This window comes from Chanodichthys erythropterus, chromosome 4 (assembly GCF_024489055.1).
Source record: "Chanodichthys erythropterus isolate Z2021 chromosome 4, ASM2448905v1, whole genome shotgun sequence".
NCBI classification, from domain to species: Eukaryota; Metazoa; Chordata; class Actinopteri; order Cypriniformes; family Xenocyprididae; genus Chanodichthys; species Chanodichthys erythropterus.
In genome coordinates this window covers 6,265,941-6,289,470 of record NC_090224.1, presented here as the reverse complement: position 1 = coordinate 6,289,470, position 23,530 = coordinate 6,265,941, and the positions used below count along the sequence as shown (strand labels likewise).

General features: G+C 37.6%; 3 protein-coding genes across 3 annotated transcripts in view; 2 read left to right on the top strand and 1 right to left on the bottom strand.

Annotated features, from left to right (window-relative positions):
- Window positions 1–147: 147 nt before the first annotated feature.
- stx11b.1 (syntaxin 11b, tandem duplicate 1) lies at window positions 148–2,283 on the bottom strand. Its single transcript, XM_067383845.1, has one exon. It carries the CDS (start codon window positions 1,473–1,475, stop codon window positions 516–518), a length of 960 nt encoding a protein of 319 aa, XP_067239946.1. The 5' UTR covers window positions 1,476–2,283; the 3' UTR covers window positions 148–515.
- stx11b.2 (syntaxin 11b, tandem duplicate 2) lies at window positions 1,307–6,704 on the top strand. The gene is made up of 2 exons (XM_067383846.1): window positions 1,307–1,444; window positions 4,883–6,704. Exon 2 carries the CDS (start codon window positions 4,885–4,887, stop codon window positions 5,758–5,760), a length of 876 nt encoding a protein of 291 aa, XP_067239947.1. The 5' UTR covers window positions 1,307–1,444; window positions 4,883–4,884; the 3' UTR covers window positions 5,761–6,704.
- Window positions 6,705–8,782: 2,078 nt separating this feature from the next.
- Window positions 8,783–23,530, top strand: part of mthfd1l (methylenetetrahydrofolate dehydrogenase (NADP+ dependent) 1 like) — a 46,606-nt gene continuing 31,858 nt past the window's right edge. The window contains exons 1-14 of the mRNA XM_067382995.1: window positions 8,783–9,126; window positions 13,259–13,343; window positions 13,430–13,480; window positions 13,694–13,747; window positions 13,884–14,008; window positions 14,240–14,340; window positions 15,010–15,146; window positions 15,426–15,537; window positions 15,916–15,998; window positions 16,236–16,333; window positions 16,437–16,610; window positions 17,375–17,511; window positions 18,092–18,138; window positions 23,306–23,413. Coding sequence (XP_067239096.1) covers window positions 8,894–9,126; window positions 13,259–13,343; window positions 13,430–13,480; window positions 13,694–13,747; window positions 13,884–14,008; window positions 14,240–14,340; window positions 15,010–15,146; window positions 15,426–15,537; window positions 15,916–15,998; window positions 16,236–16,333; window positions 16,437–16,610; window positions 17,375–17,511; window positions 18,092–18,138; window positions 23,306–23,413 — 1,545 coding nt within the window. The 5' untranslated portion in view covers window positions 8,783–8,893. The remainder of the gene's footprint in view (window positions 9,127–13,258; window positions 13,344–13,429; window positions 13,481–13,693; window positions 13,748–13,883; window positions 14,009–14,239; window positions 14,341–15,009; window positions 15,147–15,425; window positions 15,538–15,915; window positions 15,999–16,235; window positions 16,334–16,436; window positions 16,611–17,374; window positions 17,512–18,091; window positions 18,139–23,305; window positions 23,414–23,530) is intronic.

Sequence of the window (23,530 nt, the reverse complement as noted above, 5' to 3'; positions counted from 1 at the left end):
GGCAAAACATGGCAGATGCTTCATATTCCGGATATATAATCTAAAAGGATTTAGAAAGTGCATATTCAGTTCATCTACTTAAGATGAATGAAAGATGTAAGATCGATAAAGATATAACAATGTAGAATATATTAATAAATTATAGCCTAAGCATATCCTGCAATATAACACCAGACTTTCCCTTTGTTAACTTTTTATGTTAACAGACACTGGGTATGATTATGATTTACAAAATATGTTTACAGGTATTAATCTGACAATGACAAGACATCTTCATGAAGGCATGTAGTGAGGACTGTGTTGTAGTGAACGTGTTTAATTTTATTTGGTTTGTTTTACTTGTTTAATTTGCTCTCAGCTGTGTTATTGTTCAATTCAGCAGTATCAAACAGTCAGGTTTTGTGATTGCTCAAAGACCTTAGTCTTGGAAGACAATGGTCCTTATCTAAATGAACAACAAAAGTCAGCAGATACTGCAGGCCTCCCAAAGTCCACACAGTTGACAAACGCTCTGATCAGTGTTTTACACACGGAAAGCATCCACAGAACATTTTCTTGAATGGGTTGTTATTGTCATGTCTTTTGGCCCGTTCCAGTTTGATAAGGACTTCACCAAGCAAAGCATCAGTTTTCTGAACATTGTTTAGGATGTAGTCTGTCATGGGTCCTTGTTCCTCTACAAGCATAGCCACGTCCAGAAACACTTCATGAAGGCTCTGGAGTCGGCTTTCTAACTCAAGCAGGTCCCGATGTCGACTCTCAATCTGGTTGAGTGCAGAACGAGCCGTTTTCCCTTCTGACATGACGTTATCGTTGAAGATGTTCCACTGACCGTTCTCTAGCATCTCTTCAATCTGGTCACCTGACACCTCTCGGCCCACAATCTCCATTTGCCGTTGAATGTGACGCTTGCACGATTCCTTGTGACTCATCTCAGCATCGTTGTACTCGGTCATTGTGTCTCGGAAGTTGTTGCTTAGGCTGGTGTACTGTGTTCGGGCGATTCTCGCCACAGCAGAGTTGACGCCATGCTCCTCTTCAAGCTCTTTGGCATGGGCATTCATTTTTTGCAGACGTGTCAGAACGTCCTGTCCACGGGTCTTGATGTCACCAGCGATGACGTTGGCATCATGCTTTACGTGTGTTGTACGAGTTGGTTCGCTAAGTATACGTGTGTTTTGGTCCCTGAGACGCTTCACCTCGAGACGGATGAGCTGAATCTCACGTCTAGTGTCCTGAGCCTCATCGAGCACAGACTCCATCTCATCACTGTTGTCAAAAATGACGGCCTGCTGGTTGAAATCCTCCTCCAGGTCCACATTGCTGAAAGAGTCTGATTCCAGCTCTTCCAGATGGTCGCTGGACTCGGAAATGGTCTGAAGATCATCCAATCTGTCCCTCATGATTGCTAGAAGGGAGAATGAACAGAAAAGGACACCATGAGGTAGGCTAAACAGTCTAAAATAAAATAGCATAACAGTCCCTTATGTAGACTAGTTGTTGTTTTCAAGCATAATTTAATTATAATTCTTGTGTACCTTCTGAAACTGACTGTAAAAGGGGAGATAATACTTCCTTATCAACGCTGAAAAAGCTACACGTCTAACAAGTTCATCTGTGAAACTATTTCTGACTGGCGTCACTCACCAAACAAGTTTGAATGGATTGAACTCATTTTTTGTTTCTTCATAAATGGTGTTCTCTCCAATTATGAATATTTTACCAATAAACGGATTAATAAGATATCTAAAAAATACTAAACTGAATTCGAGTAATTTTTTTTCTTTTCTTTTTTTTCTGAATTCGAGTAATTAAAGTTTGGGCTACAAGATAAGTACGTCAACTTGTAGGCTAGGCCTACCCTATTTTCTAACTTTTCAAAAGACAATAAACGAGATTTAATTATATTTCTCAAAAGCAGAATTTTACTGTTTCATTCTAGGTTCATTTATATAGGCTAACATTTCAAGCATTTTACAGTTTTACACTGACAACATTCAAACGAATCTGTTTCTTCTGGGAATATTTTTCCATAAAATTGTAAAATAGACGTGACGAGCTGAAAAGGTGAAAAGGAAGAAATAAACCCATGTCATGCACTACAAAGTACATTACCTTATCGTTTTGTCCAATATATCACCAGTTTAATTTATGTCGATGTGTCATCTCAAGGCTGCAGCTCCATCCTCACTGCACCGGACCAGCAGTCATTTAGCCTAATGGGGTGTGGGGGTGTGGGGAGGAATGCGCGTTCCAGGGCGTAACTTTGACGCCAAACCTGTTCGCTCAATAGAATGTCAGACGTGTGTTTTGTTAACCCGTGACATAATGTCTTTCTTTTTTTTTTTTTTTGCGAAACGGGTGATTCGACGACGTCTTAAAGGATTAGTCCACTTTTAAATAAACTTTTCCTGATAATTTACTGACCCCCATGTCATCCAAGATGTTTATGTCTTTCTTTCGTCAGTCGAAAAGAAATTAAGGTTTTTGAGGAAAACATTCCAGGGTTTTTCTCCATATAGTGGATTTCAACGGCTACCAACAGGTTGAAGGTCCAAATCGCTGTTTCAGTGCAGCTTCAAATGGCAACGTTTATGCTTTATAAACACAAAATATCGCCTTGAACGTACTTCCCGTTTCCGCATTCTTCAAAACGCTTACGCTGAATGTTCTACGCCTTCCTTATTCTACTTACGGAACAAACGCGGCGCCAGGTTCGTTTTTTCCGTAAGTTGAATAGGGAAGGCGTAGAACATTCAAGGCGATATTTTGTGTTTATAAAGCATAAACGGTTAGTATTTATTTATTTTTTTTCGAAAATGACCGATCGTTTCGCTAGATAAGACCCTTATTCCTCGTCTGGTATAGTTTAAAGCCATTTGAAGCTGCACTGAAACAGTGATTTGGACCTTCAACCTGTTGGTAGAACTTTGAAATCCACTATATGGAGAAAAATCCTGGAATGTTTTCCTCAAAAACCTTAATATCTTTTCGACTGACGAAATAAAGACATGAACATCTTGGATGACATGGGGGTCAGTAAATTATCAGGAAAAGTTTATTTAAAAGTGGACTAATCCTTTAATATCTTCCATGTCATATAGGCCTAATACATTTGATAAAAATTAGTAGGTTGTCTGAGGGGAAAAGATATTTAGCCTATAGAGTCAAGGAATCAACAGGCTAAGCGACTTCGATCAATTTAGTAAGCATACTTACAGTGAAAATAGAATAGGCTACGTTTGGCGGGAAGTATAGGATGTTTTAACTACAGATATAGGCCTAAAAGCTTCAAAGGTAGTTAAATTGATATTTGTACGCACACTAAATAATAACGAAAAATATTATGTAGGCAAGTAGTTAGCAAAACAGAAAACGAAATAGCTATTTTTTATCCTAATAATTATAATTAATTGCAATACTATAACTATTATAACAGCCTAGTCAGAGAATATGCATTTTAGTTGTTTCTAGGCCTAGCCTACTACCCTAAATAATAAGTCTTGTTTTTTACTTTATCTGTATTTTTCAGAATAAATTTTGAGATGACACATTTAGGCTGCGTGGCAAGATTTTCTGTGTATGTTTAAAGGGACAGTTCACCCAAAAATGAAACTTACGTCATCATTCACTCGCCCTCAAGTTGTTCCAAACCTGTGTAAACTTCTTTGCTCTGTTGTACACAAAGGAAGATATTTTGAAAGAAGTTTGTAACCAGGCCGCTTTGGGGCACCATTGACTTCCACAGTAGGGAAAAAATACTATGGAAGTCAATGGTGGCCCAGAATTGTTCAGTTTCCCACTTTCTTCAAAATATATTCCTTTGTGTTCAACAGAACAAAGAAATGTATACAGGTTTGGAACAACCTGATGGTTAGTAAATGATGACAGAATTTTAATCTTTGGATGAACTATCCCTTTAACACTTCCTCAATAAATTGTGTATCCTCTCAACGTTAAAATCTTTAACAAGATCAGCACATGTGCAGTAGACTTGAAATGTACAATACATAAACTGCGATAAAAACATAAACGATAAATTTGCACTTTGTTTACCATAAAAAAAACTTCTTAAGAGTAGCTTACATTTGTTCTGTAACGTTATTTACATCAGCTCTCCTCGCATCTCAAATGCCGCACCTCTGCTGCCCTCTGCCGGACATACTGATCTCATCGCAACCTGACTTAGGGCGGGGTCTGTGTCTATTACATCATCACTCACATGCGGTGTGAGAAGAGGTGAAATTGGGTGAATGCTTTTTTTTCTTAGACGAATAATAGCGTGAATTTCGTATCCTGCAAAGCTGACTCTAACTGAGAGTATTGCACACAGAAGGACACAGTTTGAGGTAAGCCACAGAGATATTAATTCTCAAAGCAGAGTATTTGCTTTGCCAAACATTAAACGCACGCCGGTTTTCATTAAAAAGAGTTTAAAATATTTTCTCAAATGATAAGATGGGTCTACATTATCCGATTGTACGTATTTGGAATATATTAGATTGATCAATTCTTTATAAATGTACTAAATAATAGTATTTTTATCTCTTAATGAATAGAACTAAATAACCTACGATTATTAACAACTGCGATTTTCTTGCCTTCTTTTCAAATAATAAAAAAAAAAACAGCAAAATGATGAAGCAGAGTCTAATTCAAAACATTAAACAAAGCTTAAATTTTTTAAATGTGGACCTAAAAACAAGTCTGTCTCGTCTGACAGGCTTTTGGTGACACAAGCACGTTTCCACACAGACTGGTTGTTGTTACCAACATGCCTACTGTATATTTTAGCCGCTGCTGTCTGTTTGTTCATGTAGCCTATGTTGGCTTTGTAATGAATTTATAGATGTCCACTCAACTATTTTTCTTTTTCTTTCAGTCATGAGGGACAGACTTGGCCACCTCCAGGCTGTATCAATGTCTAACGGGACTGTTGCAGAGCATGAAACTGCTCAAGCTCTCCCCCCTTCAGAAAACGCAAACCATGATGACCCTCCTCAGGACACCAGTGCCAACCCTGACATGGAAGCTGTCTTTGATGAAGCACAGGAGGCTCGGCGTCAGATTCAGTACATCAGTCTGGAAGTGAAGCGTCTCAGGGATCAAAACTTGCATATTTTTACAGGTGCAGTCGGCCCTATTGTTTCTAATACCTGTGACTCTAATGCTATCGCTGCTGGTATCAAAAACAGTGCACAGGAGATGCTTGCGCACCTTCGCAAGATGGACGCCCATGGGAAAGAGTTAGAGGAAAAGTATGGCGTCAATTCACCGGTGGCAAGAATCGCCCGAACACAGTATGTTAGCATAAGCAACAGTTTCCGTGATACCATGGTGGAGTACAACGATGCGGAGATGAACCACAGAGAGTCCTGCAAGGCATATATTCAACGGCAGATGGAGATTGTGGGGCGAGAGGTCACCGGTGACCAGATCGAGGAGATGCTGGAGAGCGGTCAGTGGAACGTCTTCAGTGAGAACATGGTTTCAGAAGGGAAAACCGCACGTTCTGCACTCATACAGATTGAGAGCCGTCATACAGAAATGCTACAGTTGGAGAGACGCATTCAGAGCCTTCATGAGGTTTTTCTGGATGTGGCCATGCTATTAGAAGAGCAGAGCTCGATGATAGACTACATTCACACCAATGTCCAGTCAACAGAGGTGGAGGTCAGGGAGGTCCTTGTGAAGCTGGAGCGAGCCAAGAGACTTGATAGGAGCAACCCGTTTAAAAAAATTTTCTTCTGGAAGAGATGACACAAATATCACAGTTTAAAAGAAATACTGTTTTATATTTGTTGCTATTTCTTAGTTAGGCAAATATATATTCATCTTCTGAAGGACAATAAACACATATAAGAGTAATTTTGTACAAGACACTGCCTTTATCAATAAATATCTCAGAAGCATCACAAATATTGGAAAACTTGTGCATTTTAACAGCTTGCTGTTATTCAGGGATTTTTTTATAGCTTTTACATGAAGTGTTTATTCTTGGGATGGGATGACTAGTTAGTTGTGATTTATCTATTTCATGTGTACACAAAAATGTTATCAGCTGTATCTCATTCTGTGTGCATTCAAGTTTTTTGGCAGATGTCATAAATTAGAGGATAACTTTGTTACACTAATTAGATCACATGCGTCTACCTCGTGTGAAACGTGATGTCCCTGCTAACATCTATTAACCAACACATGCAACACTACAAAAACCTTTCTGACTGTGGCATAGAAAGTTGTTATAGGTGGTCGCTATATAATACACCTAGATAACAGTATGTTCAATGAACTTAATTTAATTAAGGAAAACTAATCGCATGGAGACGTTTATCTTAATTTAAGTTTCTATTTTTATTTGAGTGCAGTTTCATACATCATTATATATGCACTATATAATGAACAAATCCACCATCATATAGCTGCTCACAAGGGCCACACTTCAGCACAATGGTAACCACAAACTTCAAAAACATTACAGAAACTCTTCTAAATGTCCAACATACTGAAACTGAACATTAAGCACTAACAACCCTTTACTGAAAACACATAAAATAACACTTCATCTCCAAACTTACTCTCCTTGCAGTCCCTTGCAAAGCATGCTTGGAACTCAAGATCTACTACCAGTTAGTTGTCTATCAGGAGATTGAACACAATAAAGTTAAGATGTTTTGAACAAAATGTTCAAAAATCATGTTGTTTTAGCCCAATTTAATTATTTTTTTTTCTGAACAAGAGGCAAAAATCACTTTTTTAATGTACTTTGTGTTATAAAATTGTGTTCCAGGTACAGCTTAAATATGGTGATAACCAGTGTTGGGCTCATTACTCAAAAATGTAATTTATTACTCGTTAGTTACTCCTTTTAAAAGTAATAATATAACTTTACTTATTACTTTCTGGCAACAGTAATTAGTTACACTACTAGTTATATTACTCATCATTTGACCAAAATCCATATTGGATCACAACCAGAAGTAATTACAAACACTCAATGGTGACTTTTAAGTAAAAGTGTTGTATTATTCTCATTAATTGTCATGTGTAGCTTGAAGTTAATTGTAGCTATAATTTCTCTGTTACACATATCCAATTGTATTTCATGATGTATTTTATCAAAAGAAATCACATTTTAATATAAAAAGGTTTCTTTTTCCAAAAAGATTTTAATTACAGTAATACATTTTTTTATCGGGATCAGATTATGCCAGAGTAAAGTAATGCTACAACTTACACAAAAGTGTTTCGATCATCTTTTCACCTGACAAAATCAATGTAATGGCAATATTTCCATCCACTGAATATAAGCTTTTCCATATTCCAAGCTTGCATGCTGCACCGGTGACATCATGTGTCTGTGCGAGTCGTGAAAATTATGAAAATCTAGGAATTATTGGATTGTTGGATTTCAAATCAGTAGGAGTCAAGGCATCAAAAGTAACTAAGTAACGAGTCGTTTTATGGATGCTAACTGTAATATTATTACTGAAATCTAGTAATTTTACATTACTAGTTACTGCAAAAAGTAATATCATTACTGTGACTAGTTACTGCCCAACACTGGTGATAACTAAATATATAACACAGATGTGCTGTAAATTCTGTTGATTTATATGCACTACCTTTCAAAAGTTTGGGTTCAGTGAGATTTTTTTTCTTAAGACAGTAATACTTTTATTCAGCAGCTATGCATTAAATAAATCAAAAGTGACAGTAAAGACATTAACCCCCTGTTTCACAGATAAGGCTTAAGTTAGTCCTAGACTCAAATGCATTTGAGTTTGAGCTGTTTTAACTGAAAGAAATCTTAAAATATGTCACTGCCATTTTTTTGTCTTAAGATGCACACCAGTAATGATTTTATTTCTAGTGTACGTTTATAAAAGCTACTTAAATGTCCTAATTTAACTAATGAGGCCTAATCCTACTTTAGGCTAAACACTGTTTGTGAAACCAGGCCTTATAGTGTTATAAATAATATTCCAAATAAATGCTGTATTTTACTTTATATTCATCAAAAATGTTTCACGGTTTCCACAAAAATGTTAATCAGCACAATTTTTTTCAAAACATTGATAATAAATGTTTCTTGAGCACCAAATCAGCATATTAAAATGATCTCTGAAGGATCATGTGACTGAAGACTGGAGCAATGGCTGCTGAAAATTCAGCTTCACATCAGAGAAATAAATTACATTTTAAAATAAATTAAAATAGAAAACAGTTATTTATATTGTAATATTTCACAATATTACTGTATTTTTTATTTAAAACAAACGCAGCCTAGGTGAGCATAAAAGACTTCTTTTTAAAACATTTGAAAAATCTTACAGATCCCATGAACGGTAGTGTATAAGCTACTTAGAAACTTGCAAACACAAAACTCATGACATGAGTGTGATTGCTGGATGGGGACAGGTTAATAAGATGACATCAATTAGACAATGCTGTTCTTGATATCTTATGTGCTGCCTTCAATCATTCTGTTTGAATGAAACTATGAAGTCATGCCACCATTGTGACCAAGGCTAAATTTCTTGTCTTTGCACATTTATGATATATCAAATTCATAAAAATAAAGTTAAAACAACAACATAAATAATAGCTACTGATCTGTGGTAAAGATTTGTAAATAGAAAGAAAATAAGGTTACAAAAAGAGAATGTATTGCTAGTATACCAGGTGAGTCATTTGTTCTTGCTCAGACTTGAATAATTATTGCATAAACGGAAAGACAGTTGAGCGTTCCTTCCTTGTGTGCATTGCGCGCGTTCTCGCCTCCACTCTGTCGGACGCGCGCTTGACTTGTCTACTAGTCCAGCATTGCTCGAGATCACCTGAGCATCAGACAAGACACCGCGCTGCTTAGCAACTCCAGACCAGGAGCACGATGAGACTGTCGGTCGCTTTTCGCAATGCACACCTGAGCCACGCGAGCTTAAGACAGTCACGCGCCGGTGTCAAAGTTTTAAACCGGGAGAACAGATTCATACCTGATAATAGCGCTGTTTCTTATTTACGGGTTCGGGAAGCAAGTTCGACCAGCGGCACAACTGAAACGGTGGCGAGCTTTAAAAGTCACCCACGAAAAAAGGATGGACTGCTGTATGAAAGTGCGGTTGGGTAAGAATAAAACACTATATTAAGTCCCTAAACCTTAATTGGATAAAACTTTAATTTTCTAAAATACTCTCAATGGTTTTGTGACTGAAACTGTTTTGTTTGGTTTATATAGCGACTTACTAAACTATCTATTGTTCTGGTTTTGATTTGTTTCCACGTGCTACCGGTGTTTGGGCGCCAGCTGATGTAACTTCTGCCTCCCATTAGTCTTGTGACTGTACACCCTTTATACAAAGTGAACTATGCAGGTTATATATGTCAATGCTGTGACTGTCTGAATTCAATTTTTTTCCCCAAAAAGTGACTTTTTGTTTTAACTAAGGTTGAAAGCATGTCGTTATTTGTATGTAAGTTTTACACTAAATGTCCTTATTTAACCCGTTCCCCTGGTGGACGATCACAATATTGTCTTCACATATTTAAATATTTGTATTGTAATTCATATTTGTTTTATTTAATGTGGACCCTGAAAAGAAAATTATGGAAGGCTCAGACCTACTAAAATTAAAGCTGTTTATTATTAAAAAAAAAAAAAAAAAAAAAAAAAAAAAACTATAGTACTGCAGATGTAAACCAAGATTTACCATGAACAGGCATCTCAACCATACAATAGAGTTATATATGTATACGTGATAAAAACTAAAACTTTGACACAGTTTGAGTGTTATTATGAATTATAAAAGTTTTTTAGAGTTTAAAGTTAAATTATTTAAAAGGATAGTTCACCCAAAAATGAAAATTTGATGTTTATCTGCTTACCCCCAGTGCATCCAAGATGTAGGTGACTTTTTTTCTTCAGTCAAACGCAAATTATGATTTTTAACTCCAACCGCTGCCGTTTGTCAGTCAAATAATAGCAGTAGATGGGAACTTCAACTATAACAGTAAATAAAACTTGCTTAGACAAATCAAAATTAAAACCTGCGGCTCGTGACGACACATTAATGTCCTAAGACACGAAACGATCGGTTTGTGTGAGAAACCGAACATTATTTATATAATCTTTACCTCTAATACACCACTATGTCCAACTTCGTTCAGCTTCCTGTTAGTGAGGTCAAAAAAGACGTTGTGATGACGGAAGTGATGTCTCGCCCATATACTTCAATGAGCGCGAGACATCACTTCCGTTGTCAGAGCGCGATCAGACCTCACTAGCCGGAAGCTGAACGAAGTTGGACATAGTGGTGTATTAGAGGTAAAAAATGATATAAATACTGTTCGGTTTCTCGCACAAACCGATCGTTTCGTGTCTTAGGACATCAATGTGCCGTCACGAGCCGCAGGTTTTAATTTGGATTTGTCTATGGAAGTTTTTTCGACTCTTATTGTTCAAGTTCCCAATCACTGCTATTATTTGACTGACAGACGGCAGCGGTTGCAGTTAAAAATCATAATTTGCGTTCGACTGAAGAAAAAAAGTAATCTACATCTTGGATGCCCTGGGGGTAAGCAGATAAACATCAAATTTTCATTTTTGGGTGAACTATCCCTTTAAAAGAAGACCATGGGAGTGTTGTAACACCATCAATTTGAAAAATATATTTAGGGGTGGAATCACTGTCATACATGACCACCATCTTTAACAAGTGACAGAAGTTGTAAGACTATAGAAATAGAAAGATTTTACTGGACTTTTCTGTTTATTGTAGACGGAGTTAAAACTGTTAAAAAGCGTTACAGAATACTCTCCTGTGATGGAAACTTGTGTATGTCTGTATTTAGACTTTAATCATTGCCAAATCATACCCTACAAGTGACCCCTATGTATCCCAGAGTCAAAGGTCAGCTAGCTGCTATAGGGGTTAAAGTAATCGGTAAAGATGCCTTTGCAGCCATCCTCACAAGAGATGCTTACAATGATGCAATAGATTAGACTCCTCTGTAACCATAAGATAAGTTTATCTGCTGCTAGTTAAAATGTGTTGGCCAACCTGCCTAAAATGATTATATTCAGCTGAACAAATCTGATCACACTTAATTTTATTCTAATATTTATTTTATTTGTCTTTATTGCTTTTTCATACAGCACAGCAACAGAACATTGGTGTAGTTTTTATATTCTGCATGTGTAAACCAGAAATGCTAGTTTAAGAGTTTTAAACTTGATCTGGGCAGGGTGAAGTTGTGTTTGAATATTTAAAACAGTTGAAGATCTACTTGGAATGTCAAAAAATCTGATAAAAAATATTTGTCTTTAGGTAATATTGGATTAATGATATAGCTACATCCCGAATTCCAGAAAAGTTGGGATGTTTTTTAAATTTGAATAAAACGAAAACTAAAAGACTTTCAAATCACATGAGCCAATATTTTATTTACAGTAGAACATAGATAACATAAATGTTTAAACTGAGAAATTTTGCAATGTTATGCACAAAATGAGCTCATTTCAAATTTGATGCCTGCTACAGGTCTCAAAATAGTTTGGACGGGGTGGTGTAGCATCTCCTTTTCTTTTCAAAACAGTTTGAAGACATCTAGGCATTGAGGTAATGAGTTTCTGGAGTTTTGGTGTTGGAATTTGGTCCCATTCTTGCCTGATATAGGTTTCCAGCTGCTGAAGAGAAAGATCTGGACTGCAGGCAGGCCAGTTCAGCACCCGGACTCTTCTACGACGAAGCCATGCTGTTTTAATAGCTGCAGTATGTGGTTTTGCATTGTCCTGCTGAAATACACAAGGCCTTCCCTGAAATAGACGTCGTCTGGAAACCTTTATATATTTTCAGCATTCATAGTGCCTTCCAAAACATGCAAGCTGCCCATACCATACGCACTTATGCACCCCCATACCTTCAGAGATGCTGGCTTTTGAACTGTATGCTGATAACATGCTGGAATGTCTCCCTCCTCTTTAGCCCGGAGGACACAGTGTCTGTGATTTCCATCAAGATGTCCATGTCATATTTGGACTCGTCTGACCATAGAACACTTTGAAACAGTCCATTTTAAATGAGCCTTGGCCCACAGGACACGATGGCGCTTCTGGACCATGTTCACATATGGCTTCCTTTTTGCATGATAGAGATTTAGTTGGCATCTGCAGATGGCACGGTGGATTGTGTTTACCAACAGTGGTTTCTGGAAGTATTCCTGGGCCCATTTAGTAATGTCATTGACACAATCATGCCGTTGAGTGATGCAGTGTCGTCTGAGGGCCCGAAGACCACGGGCATCCAATAAAGGTCTTCGGCCTTGTCCCTTACGCACAGACATTTCTCCAGTTTCTCTGAATCTTTTGATGATGTTATGCACTGTAGATGAGATTTGCAAAACCTTTGCGATTTGACATTGAGGAACATTGTTTTCCACAATATTTTTACGCACTCTTTCACAGATTGTAGAGCCTATGATGAGCAAAGAGTGCATAAAAAGAAGTAAAGAGTCTCTCTTTACTTCTGAGAGACTCTGCCTCTCTAAGACATTCCTTTTATAGCAAATCATGTTACAGATCTGATATTAATTAACGTAATTAGTCGTTAGATGTTCTCCCAGCTGAATCTTTTAAAAATGTCTTGCTTTTTCAGCCATTTGTTGCCCCTGTGAAAACTTTTTTGATACCTGTAGCAGGCATCAAATTTGAAATGAGCTCATTTAGTGGATAAATGTTTAAACAGAGAAATTTTACACTGTCATCTATGTTCTATTGTTAATAAAATATTGGCTCATGTGATTTGAAAGTCTTTTAGTTTTCATTTTACTCAAATGTAAAAAATGTCCCAACTTTTCCGGAACTCGGGTTGTAATATTTGGCCTAAACATGCAGCTAACTATTGCTCTATTTGATCTGAGGTTTAAAGTCTGAGTTTTAGAGTCTCAGAACATGCAAGATGTTGGAGTGTCTTTTGATGTTTGATGCGTGGTTGACATTGATTCTTGGAGCAGAACAGTCAGCAATAGATAACCAAGTTGTTTAAAACACTTATCAACTTTGTAAGCTTGATAAGTTTTAAAAACAACAACTGATGTTGTATTGATTGTGTAGGATGTGTTCTGTGCTCATTCAGTGAAAAGTTCTGCCCTGTTAACGGCAGTTAGTGAACATGCAGAATGCTACTATTGATGAAATTTGTTATGAAAGCACTATGATCTGAATGGTTAAATATATTCTATGTTTCCATCTTATTTACAGTGACATTGTTCAGAGGAGCAGAGAGGAGCTCAAAGCTATTAGAGAAACCAACCCAGGCCTCAAACCTACACTTGCTATCATACAGGTGTGACTAAAGAGCATGTGTGTGTATCTGTTTGTATGTGAATGAATCTCAGACACTGAAAGCTTGTATGTTTTTACTTCTGATAGGCTGGTGAAGATGACAGTTTGCTGGAGGTGAATAAGAAGATGGCTAGAAAGGTATAACTATGTGTTCAACATCACACCATTTTCCAGGTTTAACTGATCAACACCTCTTCTGGTTGATGCTGTTATTACACCCTCACCATATGTGTGTGTGTATGCACATTTTCCATTACATCATAGTCTTTTTTTTTTTTCTAGTCTCCAATAGCTTCTACAAATATTGTATATATCCTTGAATTTGTTGTTTTGATTTTTGTTTCCTCTCAGATCGGCTTGAACGTTATGCAGATTTGTCTTCCGCACCAGTGCACAGAGGAGGAGGTCAGTGATATTGTGAATCTAAAATGCGATAAATAGCTTTTGTGAAGAAACACATACATTATGTTCCTTACCATATATAACATTCTTAGAGAGGCCTGTGCAGTTCTGTCTCCTGAATTTTGCCTCTGTTCTACAGGTGATCGAGGAGATTTTGCGGTTAAATGAGGATTCTCGTGTTCATGGCATTTTTTTGCACCTTTCTCAGTCCTTCCTCTCCAGAAGTGTCTGTAATGCCATCAGGCCACAGAAGGATGTGGATGGGTAAGCTACATGTTCATATGTGTAAACAGGGTCTAAAAATCTTCAATGGTGGGTAATTTGAGAAATTGAATATATTCTATCTGCCATGAGACTGTATTTTGCACAGTATTAAGTAAAAATAATTTTATTCAAATGGCAATAGAGTTAGATGGTAAATATTCATACATTTTAATATTTTCTAGATGCACTTATTTTATTTAATTGTAGCAAGTCTTGTTTTGGGTCTTGTAGGGTCTCTGATCTTAATGTTGGCCGTGTGGTGTTGGGGGATCAGAGAGATGGCTTTGCTTCACCTGTAGCTGGAGCTGTGCTGGAGCTACTTGCCAGGCATGGTGTGTTATGCTTGTTTATGCATTTTGGCATATGTTGTTATTACACAGACATTCAAATGTCTGTCCGAAATGTTTCACAGACACTTAATGCTAATTCTACCGAATGGAGTGCCTTTAAAAGTAAATTAAATGAAGATGCATGTACACTACTATTCAAAAGTATGGGGCTGGAAAGATTTCTTAAAATGTTTTTGGAAGAAGCCTCTTACACTCACCAAGACTGCATTTATCTGATTAAAAACACAGTAATATTGTAAAATATTATAATTTAAAATAACTGTTTTCTATTTTAATATATTTGAAAATGTTATTCATTCCTTTGGTAAAGCTAAATCTTCAGCATCATTACTCTAGTCTTCAGTGTCACATGGTCCTTCAGAAATCATTCTTTGGTGCTCATTTATGTGCTGCTTAATATTTTTGTGGAAGCTATTTTTAGGACTATTGATGTTTTTTTTTGTTTTTTTTTTTTGTTACATTAAAATATTTTACTGTCACTTTTGATCAGATTAATGTAAGCTTGCTGAACAAAGGTGAAAAAAAAAAGTTTTCTGACCCCAGACTTTTGAATGGTAGTGTTCTTTTATTGCAACATAATACTTGAGGTGAAGTTTATGATGAGAGTCTGTTTAAATTTACAGCATTTACCTTTTTGTAACTCACATTTAGATGCCCCATTGGTTGGCAAGATGGCAGTGCTGGTGGGTGTAAAGGGCCCCCTGAAGGTAGCTCTCCAGTTCTTGCTGCAAAACAATGGCATGATGATCCAGACCTGCCAGTGGAGCTCAAAGCACCTGCAGAAACAGGTAAATCAGATAGATAAGTGGGGTAGTGGGAGTTTTTTTTTTTTTTTCAGGTCAATTTTAATGCACAGTTTGCTATTTGTATCAGCAGGGGGCAGTGCTGCTTTATTTCATGGACATCTCTTTAAATCATTTGAGGCATACACTAATTCTTTCTTTCTTTCTTTCTTTCTTTCTTTCTTTCTTTCTTTCTTTCTTTCTTTCTTTCTTTCTTTCTTTCTTTCTTTCTTTCTTTCTTTCTTTCTTTCTTTCTTTCTTTCTTTCTTTCTTTCTTTCTTTCAGATCATGGATTCAGATGTGGTGGTATTTTTAGAGACGGGCCACAAGGACCTCCCACCCACCTGGTTAAGACCAGGGGTGGCAGTCATTAATCTTGGCTCAGCCCTAATGGAAGGTAAATTTCTTCAAAGTAAAGCTGTAATGCTTGGCAGAGATTTTTATATTGCTTGCATATGTAAAACATACAGGGCTCTTCTTAGCTTCAGAAATGTTATCTGAGAATTGAAGGAACTATTTTAATTGTACTACCCTGGATGATTAAAAAAAAGCTTGTGATTCCTTCCAAAATGATTAAGTCAGGCATGCAGTTTTCTTCACCTTTCATTACCTGCCATCTCTTTAAGAGAACTTAATGGATATAGAGGCCCATGCTATTTCATCCATAACCCACAGAGATTCCATTAGTGTGGGAACATAATAAGACACCACTAATTGTATTTCCTTAGATGCTCAGTCTGGGCCAACTTTTCATACGTATGATCTTATTTCCTAGAACACCCTGACAGTTGGGAGCCCAGGATTGAAGCTAAATCTGATGCTGGAGTTGGGCCTCTAAGTGCTGCACTTAGAATGCAGGTGAGAGGCCTTCTGTTGATGTTACTTCTTTCTATTAATGTCTTTAAAATAGGCTAAATTATTCTATCAACAGGTGAAAGCTGAATTTTCAGCAGTCATTACTCCACTCTTTAGTCACATGATCCTTCAGAAATCTTTCTAATATGCTGCTTTGATAGATTGTGTATATATAACAATGCAATAAATGAAGAAAGAATTCACGAAGAAGTGTTTGCTGAGATGTTTGTGATCTGTCAGCATGTAGTGAGGAGCAGCAAGCGGTGGATACAAGAACAGGAGTACCAGCCATGGAGGCTCCGCCCACTAAAACTTCAACCACTTTCACCTGTGCCTAGGTACGAGCAGCCTTGCCTTTTGGTTCCTTTTGCTGGTTCTTTTGTGCACAGAACTAACTGGTCTCTCCTTCTTTCTGTTTGGATGTTTCTGTAAACCCCTCAGTGATATAGAGATCTCCAGGTCACAGACTCCCAAGCCCATATCCCAGCTGGCTCAGGAGATAGGGCTGCTTCCGGAGGAGCTGGAGGCCTACGGGAAGACCAAAGCCAAAGTCCATTTGTCCCTCCTCAACCGCCTCCAACATCAGCCTGATGGCAAATATGTCCTAGTGGCAGGGTGCGACATCAGTTTTTACTTCTGTCATTGAAGTTTAATTCATGTCACAATACTTATCTAAACTGATATGATACTAAAGCAATGGTTAAACTTTTTATTGAACCATTATTTAATCTGTAAATTGCTTTTTTTTAATCATTTAATGAAATACTGATACTTTCAGTGGTCAAAAGCATTTTAGGAAATCTTCAGGTCAATGTTTGTGTTTTCATGCTCACGTCCGTTTGCAAGTTTATACTCTGCCTCTACATTCCTAGAGAGAGTGATCGGTGGGCCCAGGGATCTTATCTATCGCTGACTCTCAAGCCTACCAGGAGCCTCCCTTTCATCCGTGTGTGTGAAGCGTGGCTCGGTCAGCTCCGATTGGGGGCCCAAGGCCTCTTTTATGTTTGTGGGGAATGCGCAGACCCCTAGCTTTATCAGCGGCCCCTTCCCTATCCCCTAACTCTCCTTCTTTAAGTCCCGCTCTTTGTTCTGCCTACAGACGCTGTGAAGCAGCACTGCCCTCCCCACCCGGCCTACTCAATTACTGTCAACCACTGGCATGCCTTTACTGCACTGCCAAAAAAGCCACTCCACAAAGACAGAGAGGGAGAGAGAATGCTGATGGGGAGAGGGTTTGCCAGCAGTCTAATATAGTGAGATCAGAGGGGGAAAAAGAAAAGAGAGGAAGGGATAAGGATGAATAGATGTAGAGTCACAACCTTCTCTCATTGAATGTGGGAAAGCATGTGTTGATAATGTTTTTGGTCTATGTTTTTCAGTATAACTCCCACTCCTCTGGGTGAGGGGAAGAGTACAGTGACCATAGGGCTGGTCCAGGCCCTCTCCGCTCATCTCAAGCTCAACTCCTTCGCTTGTCTGCGACAGCCTTCCCAGGGTCCAACGTTTGGAGTCAAAGGTGTGTTTTCGTATGCGTTTTTTTGTTGTTGTTGTTGTTGTTGTTGTTGTTGTTTTAGTAGTGTATGGATTACAATAACTAACATGTTAAGGAAGGTCCAGAAGGTGGCTCCAAAATGTAGACATCAGAATTAAGCAACCTTCTAAGATGCCTTGTTTTAGCTGGATTTTAATGTGGCATCACGTGTGCTTCGTTGATTAGGCATTCCCAGAATGCCATGCGATGAGTTCAGTAAAATAAATAAAATATGGTGGATGAGAGGAAAAATTTTAATATAATTAAATTTATTATGAATATTGAAAAGTAATAAAACTTAAATATTTTTATTTGAATTCACTTAAAAAAATAAAAAAAAATAAAAAAAAATTACAAATATATAGTGGCTTCCTATGCAAATTTGTGTGGAGATTGTAGTTGCCTATGTGCATATATTTAAATCAGCCACTTATTAGGCAGTACACAGCAAGGCAGCTCACTAGGTCTTGAATCAGAGATAATGTCTGGCTATCTCAGACATATTGTCTTGTGTTTTCATTTCTGTGTGTTTGTCAGTCTGCTTCATTATTTTGTCTCCCTGCAGGAGGAGCGGCGGGTGGGGGATATGCACAGGTCATTCCTATGGAGGAGGTGAGTGACTACAGACATCCTGTCTCCCGCTATCACAAAGCCCTTTCCCTTAGTATGCCACAACTGATGAAAGCCCTTGAAGAACTCACACAGACCTTGAGACTAAGTAAAAGAAAGTGCATAGTCCAAAAGTTTGAGACCACTAGTGAAAATTATTTTTTTTTCTTTTTATTACTAGTTGATAAACTCCATTCAATTTGAAAAGAAAGTTTAAATTGAAAAATAACAATTCAAACTTTCTCCTTAAAGGCACAAAATGTAAGATTTTTGGTTTAAAATATCCAAAAAACACTAGAACAATGATATATATTTTGTTGACTTGTGTACTTACATTATCCCAAGAATGTTTAAATCCAGAGGAATAAGCAATTTTAATCAGGACACAGAACATGTCCGTGCGTCACCTATCATTGACGTCATACCCGCGTTACTCTTGGTTTCATTTTGCAGAAACCATGGAAACATCAAAGACGCTTTATTATATTATGTGTTTTATTAGACAGGTGAGCAACTGTTTGGATGGATACATTCATCGACAGAACTAATCATGTTATATTGCTCAACACATGAAGTCTCATTGTTTAAATCTTTTTTTTTTTTTCTTGATTTACAGCGAGTACCATGTATTACCATGACTAATATCGATCTAGCTTACTGCAGTGTGCAACAAGGGTCTCATAGTATCCACTGAGCAAACACAGAATAGCATGGTAACAACATTCATAACACAAATATATCTAATATGATAAACAGCGCTGCTTTGCCCCACATATGAATGACCGGAAGAAGCAGAAGCAGCGACTGCGAAATAAAATTCCACTGCTCTCGAGCCGTGTTGTGTGCTTGTCTCTCATTAGCAATCGCTCCAGCGGCCTCGTCTCTGCGTCATACTACAGTAACGTTAATAATCTCATCCATGAACATGATTCTGCCTGTGTCCCATCCTTTTTCCACCGGCTGTAGACGTGAAGACAACACCTCCCATGATTCCTGCCAAATCAAGGCTTCATCAAGCTATACCTTTGTTTTGAAAAAGCAACCTTTAGCGGTGAAAATTGACATATTGTGCCTTTAAAATTTCCATTTTACTTTAATGACTCATTTTTCAAAATAGTTAAGACTTTTATGTCTAGTTTATTACATTTTGAATCCTAGATTTTCAATTTGATCTCAGACTTTTGGGAAACACTAAATGTGTCTGTGTGAGAGAGCAGATACTGCGTTTTATCAGAAGCTTCAAGGCAAGGCAAGGCAATTTTTATTTGTATAGCACATTTAATAAACAATGGTAATTCAAAGTGCTTTACATAATGAAGAACCAAATACATAATAATAATGGAACACATAAGAAATAGATATAACAGTAAAAACAGAGAATTTCGAGAATTTCAGGGAGTTTTTTGTTGTCCATCAGAGCCGATCTAAACGGATCTATCCATCAGAGCGGATCTAAATGAATCTTCCTCACGCAGAGGGATAACTGTTTTTATTTGTCAGGTAGCTGTGTGTTTAAACATTACCCTTACAGACAAATCTTCCTGGACTAACTCTGCAGACAAATCTTCCTGGACTGACTCTGTACAGAGCTGCATCCAGGGATAACTCTAAAAAAAACAAAAATATTTGTCAGGCAGCTGTGCGTTTAAAGGCAGGGTAGGTAAAAAATGTATATTTATTTAAACTATTTTTTAAACTTTATTTATATATCAATACATAATTAAAATGTAAGTACTCTGAAAAAGAAAGTATAAAAATCGAGTGTCTGTAGACCTCTCACGACTGTTTTAAAGACAGCTCATTATTTCCATTCACTCCACCCCCTCCCTTCTGGGCTCCTTCCAAAGCCACGCCCCCAAAACGCATGAACGCGCGACTCCGACCACTGAGCTGGAAGACTCATTATTTACCTGAGACGAGCGGAGAGGAAGGAGCACAGTGCATTTAGTGACATCATGTCAGAATCACATGTAATAAAAATAACTTTATAATTATGAAGATAAACAAACAAGATGTATTTTAGCACTCACTATCAAGCTAGCATATTGATATTGGTAAAGTTTAAAATATATATTTTTTGATTCGCTAACGAGCTAGTTATCTATAAGGCAAAGTTAAAAACAGATTGCATGATTCCCCTTTTTTCCATTACCATAATTTACACTGTGATGAAGATGAATTTCGTGTAAGATTCATAACATATACGTTGTTCTACAGATAAACAGAGTAACATACACTCAAATATCAACTCACAACTGCATTGCTGACACAAAATAATAACACACACATACAACAAAGTGTGTACGACACACACAGATACAAGATAAAGACATCAGTAAACATAGGTAGAGAATATAAAAACAAAACAGGCGAAAACATGGTAAAAGAGTTAGACAGAGGGTAAATATAGTTCTAAGAAAAGTTCCTAGATGCGGAGTAACGTTAGGCCTACTATCTGTTAAACATGTATTTAGTTATCTAAAGCAAAATTATGCACAATTCAACACTATAGCTATCATCTTGAGCAAGGCCTATAGATTATTTATCGTCTCTACTACGGCTCGCTAAGTAATGTTATGTTAGCTATATTACGCAGCTACGTGTGCTAATGACACATGCTTCATGAAAAAATAAACAAAAAAATATGTATGATCAAAATACAAAAAGAAAGATTTACCTGTCCAGCAGAAATAAAGCCATCAAGGAGTCACTTTTCAGCCCCTTGAGTTCCCTCAGTTGAGAGGGACTAAAATCTTTGCGTGGCAGGGGGAGCTGCCACTGGACCTGCCACGGTTATGCGCGCCTGCCTCGGGACCTTCCGTGGTTATATGTGCCTGCCTCGGGACCTGCCACTGTTATATGATGCATATATGATAAATGCCGATTGATGCATGCGTGCAAACTGTGCACAATCCTGCTTCTCAGTTCTCGCCATCACTGGAAAGCCACGCCGATATTAACTCGCGTTTTATTTCTTTGTTTATCCAAATACTTTTTGTTCATTGTCTTTTCGTGTACTGTTACGGTCTTCCTTTTTTTGCCTGGTTTGCCTTCACTAACTGCCTAGGCCGGTACTGTGAATTTTGCTTGCTGTTTCTCTGCCATTGTTTTGGTATTCCTAGGATCCATGCCTCTTATATTCCCCAAATCAAACGTGCGCGCAAAAGTGGGCAGGTCATGTGTGTCAAAAGGGTGGTTGCCATGGTTACGAGAGAGTGACAGTCGCCTAAGCCAATCCTATGTTTCGTCCCGGATGGAAATAATGAGCTGTGTTTAATACAGATTAAACGGTCTAGAGTCACTCGATTTTTATACTCTTTTTTTTTATTTTTTATCAGAGTTCTTACATTTTAATTATGCATGGATATATATAGAAAGTTTAAACAAATTTGGAACAAAATTTTTTGCCTACCCTGCCTTTAAACAGTACCCTTACAGACAAATCTTCCTGGACTAACTCTGCAGACAAATCTTCCTGGACTGACTCTGTACAGAGCTGCATCCAGGGATAACTCTAAAAAAACAAAAATATTTGTCAGGCAGCTGTGCGTTTAAACCGTACCCTTACAGACAAATCTTCCTGGACTAACTCTATACAGAGCTGCATCCAGGGATAACAATCAATCAATAAATAAATAAATAAATAAATAAATGTCACAGAGCTGCATCCAGGGATAACAAAAAAAAAAAAAAAAAAGAAAAAACTTACTTCCTAATTCTCCCAGCTCTTTCAACCAGACAGCAAGATATAAAATGCATTAAAAGTCAGAAAATAAAAGGGAAACATAAAATATATAAAATGCATTAAAAATGAAATAAATAAAAAATAAGAAATAATTGAAAGAATAAAAAGATAGTGTGTATAAAATAAAGTATAAACAGTTTGGACATAGCACAGTGCTCAATCAGCAAATGTATAGGTAAAAAGATGTGTTTTGAGTCATGATTTGAATATGGCTACTGTTGGAGTACACCTGATCACTTCTGGAAGCTGGTTCCAGCTGCGGCTGGCGTAACGGCTAAAAGCAGACTCTCCCTGCTTTGAGTGAACCCTTGGTATTTCTAAATGACTTGATCCTGATGATCTGAGAGATCTGTTAGATTTATATACTATAAGCATACCTGCAATGTATTGGCCATTGAGTGATTTATAAACAAGTAGCAGTACTTAAAAATCAATTCTAAATGCAACTGGAAGCCAGTGCAAGGACCTGAGGACTGGTGTGATGTTCATGTTCTGTATGAGCTGCAGCTGTCTTATGGTCTTTTTGGGAAGACCAGTGAGGAGCCCATTACAATAATCCACCCGGCTGGTGATGAAAGCATGAACAAGTTTCTCTAAGTCTTGACTGGAGACAAAGCATCTAATTCTTGCAATATATGAGATGATAATATGCTGATTTAGTTATTGTCTTTACATGGCTACTGAAACTCAGGTCTGACTCCAAAATCACACCAAGATTCCTGACTTGATTTTTAGTTGTTTGACCCCTAGAGTGAAGGTATGCGTTCACTTTGAGAACTTCATCTTTGTTTCCAAACGCAATGAGTTCAGTTTTGTCTTTGTTTAACTGAAGGAAGTTTAGGCACATCCAATTTTTAATTTCATCAATGCATTGGCACAGGGAGTCAATGGGGCTGTAGTCGTTAGGTGATAGGGCTAGGTAAATCTGGGTGTCATCTGCATAGCTGTGATATGCAATTTGTTTTTTTTTTCTCATTATTTGGCTCAGTGGCAGCATATATAGGTTGAACAGGAGGGGTGAAAGTATTAAACCTTGAGGGACTCCGCATGTCATGGATGTCCACTCTGACTTATGGTCACCGATACTCGCATAATAACCTCTCCCTTCTAAGTATGACCTGAACCATTTAAGGACCATCCCAGAAAGCCCAACCCAGTTTTCCAGCCAGTCAAGAAGTATGTTGTGATCGACAGTGTCAAACGCAGCACTGAGATCGAGAAGAACCAGCACTGATAATTTACCTGTTTAGGCGAATATCATTTATTATCTTTATGAGTGCTGTCTCTGTGCTGTGATGCGGTCGTAAACCAGATTGAAAGTTGTCAAAGTATCCATTCAAGCTTAAGAATTTGTTCAGCTGTTTGAAAACAACTTTTTCAATGAAAAAGCAGCTTCCTCTCTTTCACTTTCTCTTTTTCTCTCAGTTTAATCTCCACCTCACAGGAGACATCCACGCTATAACTGCAGCCAATAATCTAGTGGCAGCAGCTATAGATGCCCGCATTTTCCATGAAGCTACCCAGTCAGACAAGGTAAACAACTGCAATCATAATGTGTTTGTGATTTCACACAGGACTATCTCCTTGAGATTTAATGTTGTGGCCGATCAAGTGTTAATCAATCAATAGCAGTGTAATTAAAGGGGATTG